Below are 13,215 nucleotides of genomic sequence, written 5' to 3' on the forward strand. Positions count from 1 at the left end.
TTTTAACAATTAATCGTGTAGCTCTAACTCACATAAAGCAATATATACTTTATATCAAATCTCAACTGTGTGACTGCTTATATTGTTGCAAAATGTGAACCATATTATCCTCACACAGCTGTATGCATGAAGTTGGATATTGAGTACATCCAGCTTTATCCGCATACATGCAGTATACTCAAATGAAGTGATATATATTATATAGCAAATATGTTTGTTTGTTTATAATCAAGCAAATGATGATGCAATTAGATGATCAATCAGACAGACAAAAAACAAGCTGACACAATTATGCTCAAATTGAACTATTCAGTCATACATGTTTGGAACGAAGAAACTTTTCTTTAAATATTTATGAAACATTAACAAAAAAGTATAATGAACGAATATAATTCAGCTTTTAGCCATTAGCAGTTTAAGTTTGGAAAGCTGGAGCTGTTTTTCATAGAAGCTGACTGATATCTGTGTCTCTGAAACACTTTCACACAGTGACCTGAAGGAAAGCGCAGTCCTGTTTCCCGAGCGACCTCGACACCTGCTGAATATTCATGAGGCCGTTCTGATGCCGTTACAGGAGATGCAGCAGAACGCTGCTAAATATTCATGCAATATTCAAAACATACAGGAAGAGGAAGCATTCGGATTCCACAGTTGTTCCTCTGAATTCCCTTCAAGGGTGAGCGAAGTTTACGGGACGGTCAACCGTGAATGGTGGGATATTTAAGCTGCTTGAGAGATTGGAGATAATGATGATGTTTCAGGTAGCAGAGAAGGTCACTAGAAAGCCATTTAATTAGCACACTCGCTGATCACCTCGTAAGGCGGCATTAGCTGAGCGACACATTCGGGAAACGTAACGCGCCGCTAGGGAAAATGAAAGGTCAACTCATCCATAAATGGAAATGGAGATATTTTATTCACCATAAGACAAGAACAAGCCATATAATAATTTAAAATCTAGACAGAAAAACAGACACAGAAAGCTAATTGAAAAAGAAACACAGAATAGCGTCGACTTCCATAACCAGGCAAAAGAGAAATACGATAAGATTTACTTACTAGCTAAAATTTCTACAATCCTGTGATCTTCAAAGAGATAAAAATGAACCAATGTTTTATTCTTTAAACATCCAGTGTGGTCATGCCGGCGTGTGCAGTGCTTGTGTTTCGTTTCTCGTCGTGGGTTTATAGTCCTTGTTTGTGCAGAAATGGCCTCCTCGGGTACGCTGGCGTCGGTCTGATATTATACACCTTTCATATTTGGCATAAATTCGGGGAGGGTTGTGGAGGGGACGGTCGCGTGAGACTGTACAGGTGCTGTTCGCGTCGAGCGCAGCCACTAAAGACACATGGGATCCACTGAGCAACAGATGTGTCCGTTCTGGAGAAGAGACGAGGAAAAAAACATCACACACTGGGAATACAATAATAGAAATTGATATACAACAATAAATCAGACTGTTTGTGTATTTGATCATCTAATTGAGTGTTTTTTAGAAAAAAAATAATAATAGAAGTATATTATGGTTATTTTTTATTTTATTGCAATGAAATGAACAATGAGTCAGGCTGAAATCGGAGATTCTGAATAGACAACAAAATAAAAATGTATGTTTCTGACAAAATATTAATTTCTACAGTCTATTTAAAAATGTTATTAATTGTTTAAAAAGTGGTTTGAATGATTCAGTGAATTCACTGACTGATGTTTGTTTAGAGTCAAGCTGTTTATATTGTTTATATTGTTTGTTTAGAGTCAAGCAAACAATCGTTCAGTTAGACAATCGCATAGATTCTGAATAGACAAGTAAATTATATGTTATTTTTTTAGTTAATTTAAGGGTTCTGACAAAATATTCATTGCTGCAGTCTATTTAAAATGCCTAATTTCAAGGAATTATTTAAAAAGCAATTTGAATGATTCAATGACTCATTCAATGACTGAAGCAAACGATCATTCAATTAGACAATCACACAGAGAGATGAACAAATAACAAGCAGACAAGCAAACAATCATGCAAGAAAGTTTGTTTGGCCATCTAATTTGTGCTTTTGGTTTAATTGTGTTGTTCATCTTCTTTAATTGTATTTGTTTTCTTGTTTTGTCTGTATACTGTATTTAGTTTTTTTCTGTATACTGTATCATCTAATTGAATGTCAGCCTGTTATAAATTCTATAATTGTTTTTTGTTTTTGTTTTTTTTTATGGGGGTGGGGGTCGGATTGTTGGTTTGCTTGTTTAGAGTCAAGCAAATGATCATGCAATTACAAGGTCACACAAACAGACAGACAATTATGCTGAAATAAGTTTGTTTGATCACATAACTTTTGTATCTGTTTAATTGTAACTGTTTTACCTTTGCTTACCTGTCTCTGTTTGTTTAACGGTTTGCTGTTGTTTTGTTCTTTGTTTGTATGTCATGTTTTGCTTGTTCATATGTTTGATCATCTTTCCTGTTTCTCTCTGTCCGTGTGTTTGTTGTAAGTACCTTGCACTGGCACAGCGTGCACTCCGTGCCGTGTTTGACCCAGGATGAGCCGCTGAAGCGCGTGATCCCGTGTTCGTCCTCACAGGTCTTGGTGATGTCGTTGCGGACGGCGTGAGCCTGGCACGGGTCAGAGACGCAGCGTGGGCAGCACTCGCCCTCGGGCACCAGCGTGAAGTCGCAGTCCGCCGGAGGGCAGGACAGAGGCCAGCAGTCAACTTCACCCTGCTGAAGAGCACATCAAAAAAAAGAAGAATACATCAGTGAAACTGCTGAAGCAAAGGTCCGGGGCGGATAACTGAAAGGTTCAAACTATACATATATACTGTTGGTAAGATTTTTAAAGGTTGTGAAAGAAGTCTTTTCTGCTCACTAAGTCTGCGGTTATTTTACATTTACATTTAGTCATTTAGCAGACGCTTTTCTCCAAAGCGACTGACAAATGAGAGTAATATTTCATCAAAAATATAGTAAAAATTCTGAAATATTATTACAATGTAAAACAGCAGTTTTCTATGTGAATATATAGTAAAGTGTAATTTTGTTCCTGTGATCAAAGCTGAATTTTCAGCATCATTACTCCAGTCTTCAGTGTCACATGATCTTTCAGAAATCATTCTAATATGGTGATTTGCTGCTCAAGAAACATTTATTATTATTATGAATGTTGAAAACGGTTGTGCTGCTTCATATTTTTGTGAAAACGGTGATATATTTTATTTTTCAGGATTCTTTCATTAATAGAAATTTCAAAATAGCATTTATTTGAAATAGAAACTCAATTTAATTGGATCAATTTAATGCGTCCTTACTGAATAAAAATAATAATTTGTTTTAAATATTACTGACCCAAACCTTAATTTTTTGGGTTTGTACTCTCTGAAGGGAAAGACTGTAAATCATAAATGCATACATGTGCTGAAAGTTAATTTTGTCATTTTTTCACGAGCTAAAAAGTACAAAATTGATGTAACGGGTCTTTAATAAATAACTCAAAATGTTAAAGGCACACTATGTAAATTTTAGCTGCTAGAGGTCACTTATTCAAAACAAAGGTGTAGCTTTATGATGCCTTTCCACAGCCGGTGGAAAAGAATCGGGATGGGACTCGTGCAGAAATCATGTTCATGGATGAGATTATTAACATTACTGTAGTATGAAGCAGAGCGGGGAAGAGTGATGTTAGATGCCGCTAGAGTGATTGCTAATGAGGACTTTTATTATGCCACAGTCACCGCTTCCACTTCTTCCAGTCAAGCGTATATGTGAGGTAACACAGCACTGTTTATCATTTTAGATACATTTGTGTGTTGAAAGTTGTTATAATGCTACTCTGCGTTCACTCCATAGTTTCTACAAAATTATGAGTATGAAGTCATTGATAGGCGATGCACTGATACGGTCTGCGTCCTGGTTAAACTTGCTTATTTCTCTGGATTTAAACATTCTTGGAAACATTTGCGATAACAAAACATTAAGTCAACAAAATATATAACATTCTTCTAGTGTTTTTTGAATATTTTAATCCAAAAATCTTACATATTATGCCTTTAACTTCACATTGAGATGCACAGTAAGAAGCACACGTATGCATCGCAGGTGTTTTGCAATATTGTAAGTAAAAAAGCTTCAGCGCAATAATGTCAGATACTGAGACCTAATCAAGTTGACATTTAAACCTGAAGCGCCACAATAACGCTCAAACGCTCATCCGGCGGCTGAAAACAATATCATTTCAGCTATATTGCATGCGTGTGAGCGGATATTTCTGAGCGCGGGTCTCTGTTGGTTCACCAGCTATCAATAACAGCGAAGCACTGACTCCCGAATACATCCTTAAATACAGGTCATATATTTCAGGCTGCGCTGGAGATCTGGCTAAGCAGAGATTTGGCCTCATTTCGCAGAGCGTTTTCATTTCAGCGGGGTTTGCTGTGCTATCGCCACGGTAACACACAGGAAGTGCTCTGAAAGCCGTGTGAGATGCAGAAGTCTTTTTGAAGATTCTGATTCTGTTTTGATCTCATGTGGTCCGGCTGGTTATCAGCGCTGGGAGGGTGAAACGTGTTTACCGAAGCTATTGACCAGCGCTGTGCGTTTATTGCAGCATCTGCATTTTCCCTGCATCGAATGTAAAATATTTTCCAGGATGCAGAATGTTCATAATGGAATACTGGCACGCTGTGCTCTATATACTGCTTACTACACAGTGATGAACGTTTCAAACTGTAGTATGCTATACTGCTGTCACATGACCTCATGCTGCCTGTGTATATATACAGTATATATATATATATAAAATTTGTTTTACTTTTCCAGGCCTATTGTAAATATCCCTGATGTTTCTCTCTCTAATTTTTCCAGTCTGTCTTCATGCAGATGCTCTCGGAGAATGAAAGCGCTGTGATGCTGCGGCCGCTGTAACGGCCCCTCGGAGCGCCGGTGTTAATGAGGGCTGCGTTTGATCAAGGCTGGAGCTGTAGAACAACGAGTCGCACCTCTGAAGAGACTCGCCGCGGCCTCCGCCCACCGCACACATGAGGTGTGGGAAAAGAGCCGAGCAGGAGGGGGTCACAACAAGGTGGTTTCTTCCACAAAATCCCCCTCATGAATGCAAATATGACATTAGCATTTGACGAGCATATGGCTGGAGGAGGAGAGGTGTTTCTCTGGCGTGCAGAAGCGTTTCGAACACTCGGTGGGGAGCATCGGAGATTCATAGCAAATACGAGGAGCTCAGAATCTATCAAGCTGCGTTTATTTGTTGTTCTTTGATTATTATTGAGTTTGTGATGTTTGGAAAAACACTAGGGGTCTCAAACTCGAATTTCCTGGGGGCCGCTAACTCACGTTCTCTATCAGGGGCCAAAAATATGTATTTTTACATACACAGTTATTGGTGCAGTTAGTGATTTAAAGTCAACATGAGATCAAAAATAGATGTTTACATCCACCTATTTTTATGCACATTTTGGTATATCGCATAAAATGCTGGATTATTACTCAAAGTTATTTTGTCATTCATCATCAGCATCTAAAGCCCCTCCCACTCCCTTATAAGGAAATCTGTGACAGCATGAAGTGTCCAACATTCTACACTTAGTTTTTTTGGTTAATTAAGTGCATCATCCAGGTATTTGACGTGCACAAATTCTATTTGATATTTTCAGAGTAAACACACTAATATCACTTTTTATACTACAAAACGGAATAGTTCACAAGTACATGCATCGTTTTTCTTGTTTCCATCACATGACTGTGGTGAAATGGAAGGGTGAGCTCTGTTAATGGTTTGTGTGGTGATTCTTGAGTGTTTTTGTCTCACCAGACATTGGCAGCGCTGGCAGCTCTCGATCCAGGTGTCTCCGCTGGAGTACGTCAGCAGGCCGTTCTGATGGAGACACTGAGACGTCAGACGCGGGTCACACTCCGGACAGCAGAAGAGATCCAGCGTGGGATTGTCACAATCGCACACCATCCGTCTGCACATGACGCGACCCGACTGCAGGACGCACAGGTGAAAGACACACGTCAAGAAAACCAGAGCAAAAAGAGCTAGCTGTAAATTAATCTAATTACAACATTTCTCTTTTTCATTTAGTTTTATGTACTAAAATAACTAAAACTTAAAACTGAAATAAAAATTATAAACCTATATAGACATGTTTAAAAAACAACACCACAATTGTTAAATTACTATGATTACAACATTTTAAAATTAAAATTAAAACAATTCAAATGTTTTGTCTTACTGTGATTTTTTTTTTCTTTTTTGTTTTTTAATAAATTAATGGTTAACAAAATATGTTCAACATATATTTGCACATAATATATTTACTAAATAAGACACTAGGCCGTGCAATACAGTGATTTTACCACAGCTGATTGGAAATACGTTTTGTTATTATAGATATCAGTTATTTTCTTGTATCCTTGCATATTTAAGTACATATTTATAAATGTTTTTTTTTAAATATATATTTTTTTAAATGTTTTTTTTTAAATTACTAAAATTACAACATTTTAAAATTAAAACAATTCAAATGCTTTGTCTTACTGCAACTGCGATTTTTTTTCTTTTTTGTTTTTTTTTGCCGTGCAATACAGTGATTTTACCACAGTTGATTGGAAATACTTTTCTAGGCGAACGAATGTTTTGTTATTATAGATATCAGTTATTTTCTTGTATCCTTGCATATTTATAAGTACATATTTATAAATGTTTTTTTTTAAATATATATTTTTTTAAATGTTTTTTTTTAAATTACTAAAATGACAACATTTTAAAATTAAAACAATTCAAATGCTTTGTCTTACTGCAACTGCGATTTTTTTTTCTTTTTTGTTTTTTTGATAAATTAATGGTTAACAAAATATGTTCAACACATATTTGCACATAATATATTTATTAAATAATACACTAGGCCGTGCAATACAGTGATTTTACCACAGTTGATTGGAAATACTTTTCTAGGCGACTGAACATTTTGTTATTTATCAAAGATATCAGTTATTTTCTTGTATCCTTGCATATTTATAAGTACATATTTATAAATGTTTTTTAAATATATATTTTTTAAATGTTTTTTTTTTTTTTTTTTTTTTTAATTACTAAAATTACAAAATTTTAAAATTAAAACAATTCAAATGCTTTGTCTTACTTAAACTGCGATTTTTTTTTTTTTTTTTTTTTTTGATAAATTAACGGTTAAAATATGTTCAACATATATTTGCACATAATATATTTATTAAATAAGACACTAGGCTGTGCAATACAGTGATTTTACCACAGTTGATTGGAAATACTTTTCTAGGCGAATGAACATTTTGTTATTTATCATAGATATCAGTTATTTTCTTGTATCCTTGCATATTTATAAGTACATATTTATAAATGTTTTTTAAAAATATATATTTTTTAAATGTTTTTTTTTTTTTTTTTTTTTTTTAATTACTAAAATTACAACATTTTAAAATTAAAACAATTCAAATGCTTTGTCTTACTGAAACTGCGATTTTTTATTTTTCTTTTTTTGATAAATTAACGGTTAAAATATGTTCAACATATATTTGCACATAATATATTTATTAAATAAGACACTAGGTTGTGCAATACAGTGATTTTACCACAGTTGATTGGAAATACTTTTCTAGGCGAACAAACATTTTGTTATTTATCATACATATTTATATATATTTTTTTAAATAAAATTTTATATATTTTATTTATTTTTTAATTATATATATATATATATATATATATATATATACACACACTGTAATATTGTTATATATGTTATTAAGATTATTTTTTAATTATTTAATGTATATATATTGTATATATTGTTTTTAAAAATATTTACACATTATTATATTTAGAATTGTAATATAATATATATATATACACACACACAAAGTTAAACATTATTTTATGAAAATGATTTAATGTACAGTATATATGTATTTTAATGTTTTTCTTCTAATATTTGTTGTACTTTAATTAATCTTACTGTTTGTTTGCCTTTAATTAATCTTACTGTAACTGCAGTTTTTCCATTTGTTTTTTTATTAAATTGATGATAATTTTTTGTATTTCAATAGACATTATGCCACAGATGCTGTTGATAAATTTCTTTTAAAGCCTGTTCTTGTGATCATGTGAACTTGTGCATCTCAAAATGTGACATTTATCATTTAAATGGTCAAATCAAGAAATCTAAAGTGTTTCTAACAAAAAGAGATTGTTATGAAAGCGTAGATGAACTGTAAACAAAGATCATTTGACTTTGAATATTTTGTCCTTTGTTTTTGGTTGAATATCGTTTCAAGAAGACAAACCGAGTAAAGCAAATACCCTTGATAACTCTGTGACCTGTGACACGAGGAGAGAAAGTTTTCGTCGCACACGTCATGTTCAGTCGAGCGGCCAGGGTCTAATTTTGATTGACAGCTCTCCCTCTTCCACGTCAATTAAACGGTATCGGCTGATTAAGACTGATTCGTTCACTCTGTCCTTCACCATGAGCAGCATAATTGGTAGATTGATTATTTAATATCTGAAAAGGCTTCGTGCTCGTCGTCTCCTCCAGATGCAAGAAAACATTTCAATTAAAGACTTAATTACCGACTGTGACCAGCCAAATTGATGGAGGTCAATCGCTTTAATGAAAATGTGACTCCTCAAGCGCTTCCGATTAAAACAGCAGCACAAAACTGAGAGGAAAGCAGAGCAGCATGTGCTAAACTCATCATTCATTATGGATAAAAACAATTACATTTAATTTAACTAAATATGTTGGCATATATTTGAGCATATATTCAAGAAATAAGACTGGGCAATGTGATTTTACCTAAGTTTTCTGGTATCATTACTTGAATCATGTGCAAATTACCACAGAATTTAAAATAAATATTTTATTAAAATTTTGATAAAATATTTTAAATATAACAGCATAATTATAAAGTATACTAAATACATTATTATTATTATTACATTTTATACTAATATAATGAATTATAATGAATTACAATGAATTTTATAAAGAAATTACCACAGAATTTAAAAGAAATATTTTGTAATAATATTTTAAATATAACGTTGTAATTATATTATATATTAAATACAATATTATTATATTTTTACTATTTATATTATATTTAACAATTATTTTTTATAAAAAATAGCAATTAATTTTACAAAGAAGAAATAATATTTTTGATGAGAAATAACATTTTTAAAACTGAAATATTTACAGATCATGGTCATATTTGTTGTATTGTCTTACATTATTCTATTTTGCACTTTTTCCATTTGTTTTTTAATAAATTGAAGGTCAAGGTTTTTTGTGTTTTAATGGACTTCATGCAACAAATGTTGTTGATAAACATATTTTAAAGCCTGATCATGTGACCTATGCATCTGTCCTTCACATCTCAGGATGACACAGTCAGGTGCTTGTGATTTATCGTGATGTGCTGTCCAGTTAAACCTGATGGCCGCTATTTGGCTGTGATGCCCTTGACGGCTTTCACAGGACACTCACCCTGACCTCAAAGATGACAGCCTACCTATAATGCATCACTCTCACTGACCTGACACGAGCACACGGAGCATCTGTCATTGTCCAGGACCCAGATCTGTCCGTTGTGCTTGACCTTGCTGTCGTGGATGCAGTCGCCGGTGCAGTTGTGCCCGTGCGGACAGCGGCAGTCGTATCCGCCGTCCAGGTTGAAACACACGGTGTCGTTGGCGCAGGTGCTGCGGCCCGTCCGACACTCGTCGATGTCTGGAGGAGGAGGAGGAGGTGAGACTGTGTATAAACATGCTCAGTGCTTGAGAACTGTGTGTGTTTGGACAACTGTACCTTTACAGGACTCTCCGTTTGCAGTGAACACCTCGTTGTCATGGTAACCCTCACGACACTCGCAGTGATACCAACCAGGTAAGTTCACGCAGGTGGCGTGTGTGTCACACTGCACCAAACCCTCCGAGCACTCGTCGATATCTGAATACACACACGGGTCATTATCTCTAGTGTGCTGCCTACATGGACAGCATTTTAAGGCATGTTTCTGTAACATTATGCTTGGTTTTTGGCCAAATTCTAATGCAACACAGCATGCATTCCTTCCCAGAATGCACTATTACATTGAACTCGATGCAAAAAAAAAAAATCAGTGGACAATTTGAATGGCACGGCAACCAAACATAGTTCAGTCCAATTTAAAATGCATTTAATACTAATTTTATGCAGTGTAATAAGGGTCTGGCAAATGCGTAAATGTTAATGTAACATTAAACTCTATTGGAATCAGTTGTAAGTCACAAGAAAGACTATGTAAAATGCCCAAAATTAGTCATTCAAATTGTTAAATATTATTAATTACATAAATTCTAATTTCATATAAATTATGAATGAATGTGAATGTTAATATAACATCAAACTCTATTGGAATCAGTTGTAAGACAGAGTTGCTGTCTATGTAAAATGCCCAAAATTAGTAATTTAAATAGGTAATTAAATTATACTAATGACATAAAATTCTAATTGTATGTATATATATATATATATATATATATATATATATATATATATATATATATATATATATATGAATAATATATTTAAAAAAAAACTGAAATATGTTAAAAAAATTGCACTGCTTTTATGCTAATTTTAATTTTTTTTAAAAATTACTACACTAAGGTTTACGCATTTGCTAAACGTATTCATCAAAAAAAGACTAAAATGTGTATTATTAGTGTTAATGTTACATCAAACACTATTGCAATCAGTTGTAAGCCACAACAGTTGTATCCTATGTAAAACACTTAAATAATAGTATTATAGAAATTCTAGTTGTACTCTAGTTGTATTCTAGTTGTATAATATATATATATATATATATATATATATATATATATATATATATATATATATATATATATATATATATATATTAAATTGAACTACTTGCATCATTACATCAAATTTTAATTAAAAAATACAACATTAACATTAATTAACACCAATTTTAGTCACTTTTTTAAATGAAGCATCTGGCAAATATGGAAATGCAAATGTTAATGTACCATCAAACTCGATTAGAATCACAAGCAAAAAATAAAATGTAGTTATTTTTATGTTGTTTATATATATTTCAAATTTAAATATTATTTGAAATACTAATTATTTTAATAAAACATTTAAATAATTATATACATTTTATATGAATTGTAATTCTGTATAATATATAACAAACAATTATATATAAATATTTTAAAACAAGTATTTACACATTATGGTAGCATTTGTTTTACTGTTTTTATGCTAATTTTAATTTAAGAAAATGACAGTAGTTTTAACTGAAGTATATAAAAAATGACCGTATTACAGTAATGAGAATCATCAGTGAGAAAAATGAGAATTACAGAATAAGTCAATGGGAAAAATGGTGGAGAATGCGGGCACAAATCATAATGGTCCTAAAGATAGGCTTTATTTTCTTTAATACAAAAGCATTCTTTTTGTGTTGTTTTCTAATGATTCTGGGGTGAAATATGACCTGGACATGTTTTCATTCACCCACAGACACCAGCATCTGAATCCAATCCCATCTTCAGACAAATGGCTTTTGCAATTCAGACATAATGAGTCAAATGATATTAAATTAGACGGCGGTGGGCGACATTAGAGCGATTATTACTCAGACGGTCATGGAGAAAGAGAAGCTGGGAAGATTTTCTCAATGATTAAACACTCACAGAAGAGATGAGACTCTGTTCTGATTAAAGCTGATCTCAGATCATTATGAAAATGATTCTTTACACATGGAATCATCAGCAGCCAATCACAGCGCAACCTCACTGCAGTCAGGTGACCGTTAGGAGGTTAACAGGGTTTCTGGGAGGCCAGATTGAAGGATGATTATATGAAAATTATATTGCTTAAACGTGACCCATCTTCTGATTATTTTTGTGTATCAGAGACATAAAAGGAAAACTCATTGAACAATGAAACTCTGGTTGTTTTGTCAATGAGTTGGCAAGCAAGTCTTGTAAAATAGTCTACATGCTTTAAACATCAATATCAATTTGTGTCTTTATTAGTGATTATTAGCAGTGTTTAGAGACAGAACAAAGACAAATGACATTGTTCTTTTTTTCTATTGTGGGTGATGAAATAAATGCATAAATGCATGTGTAAATGTCCTTTGTTGTGAGTTTGTATGTTTAGGGATTAAAATTATATTGGTTTTTTTTTTTTAATATTATAATTTTATATAATATTATTTATTATTTAATATTTTATTATACACAATGTTGTTATATGTATGAATATAATATTTATAATTTAATATTATATAATTATAAATTTGCACATATCAAGTTTCTTATTTTTTTATATATTTTCTTTACAGTTTTTTATTTTTGTGAATTTTATTATTATTATATATTTTATTTTAATTTATATGTGCTTTTACATTTTAATATTTTTAAAACAATTGTTTTATTAATAATAATGTTAGGATATATTATATTTTATTAAACAAATAAAATATATTTAATTTTTAGTATGTGTTATATTACATATTAATATAACATTAGTTATAATACATTATTATAATATATTTAATTTTAATTTATGTGCTTTTATGTTTTGATATTTTAACAATAGTTTTTTGAATAATATTTAATGTTAGATTAGATTTTAAATATAAATATATATATTTTGTATAATATTATCTATTAATTATAATACTTTATTAGTAGTATTATATTAATATTAATAATTTAATACTTTTACATTTTATTTATATATTTTTATTATTATTATATTAATCATAAACAATTTTATATTATTATATTATAACTATTTTAATATTTTAACACTAATATTTATAAAGTATAATGTTATATAAATTATATTTTAATAAACAATTGTTGCACATGGTTCGGGAACACTGACATCACTAAAATTTCTCACTGTATCTGTTACTGTTAAGTGAAGTCTCATATCTGAGTTGCGCCACTGTAGACAACAATCCAAACCCGATAACTATAATTTAAAACATTTGACAACTGGTTGCGTCCTGAACTTTCAGGCACATTAATGTGAATCTGACCATATATGTAAAGTTTTGTCCATCAATCTGTAATCTTTGTCCAGTTTCCCCTCGTTGAAAAGCCGCACCACACTCCTCTATTCTCCTGCTCTCACACCAGTGG

The 13,215-nt window shown here is 32.0% G+C and overlaps 1 protein-coding gene across 2 annotated transcripts in view; it reads right to left on the reverse strand.

Moving 5' to 3' along the window:
- Positions 1-608: 608 nt before the first annotated feature.
- nell2a (neural EGFL like 2a) overlaps positions 609-13,215 on the reverse strand; it is a 94,048-nt gene continuing 81,441 nt past the window's right edge. For both annotated transcript variants that reach the window (XM_067379250.1, XM_067379251.1), the window contains exons 16-20: positions 9,851-9,991; positions 9,579-9,772; positions 5,812-5,988; positions 2,490-2,714; positions 609-1,381 (exon numbers count right to left, since the gene is read on the reverse strand). In XM_067379250.1, coding sequence (XP_067235351.1) covers positions 1,340-1,381; positions 2,490-2,714; positions 5,812-5,988; positions 9,579-9,772; positions 9,851-9,991 — 779 coding nt within the window. In that variant the 3' untranslated portion in view covers positions 609-1,339. The remainder of the gene's footprint in view (positions 1,382-2,489; positions 2,715-5,811; positions 5,989-9,578; positions 9,773-9,850; positions 9,992-13,215) is intronic.

This window comes from Chanodichthys erythropterus, chromosome 24 (assembly GCF_024489055.1).
Source record: "Chanodichthys erythropterus isolate Z2021 chromosome 24, ASM2448905v1, whole genome shotgun sequence".
Classification (NCBI taxonomy): domain Eukaryota; kingdom Metazoa; phylum Chordata; class Actinopteri; order Cypriniformes; family Xenocyprididae; genus Chanodichthys; species Chanodichthys erythropterus.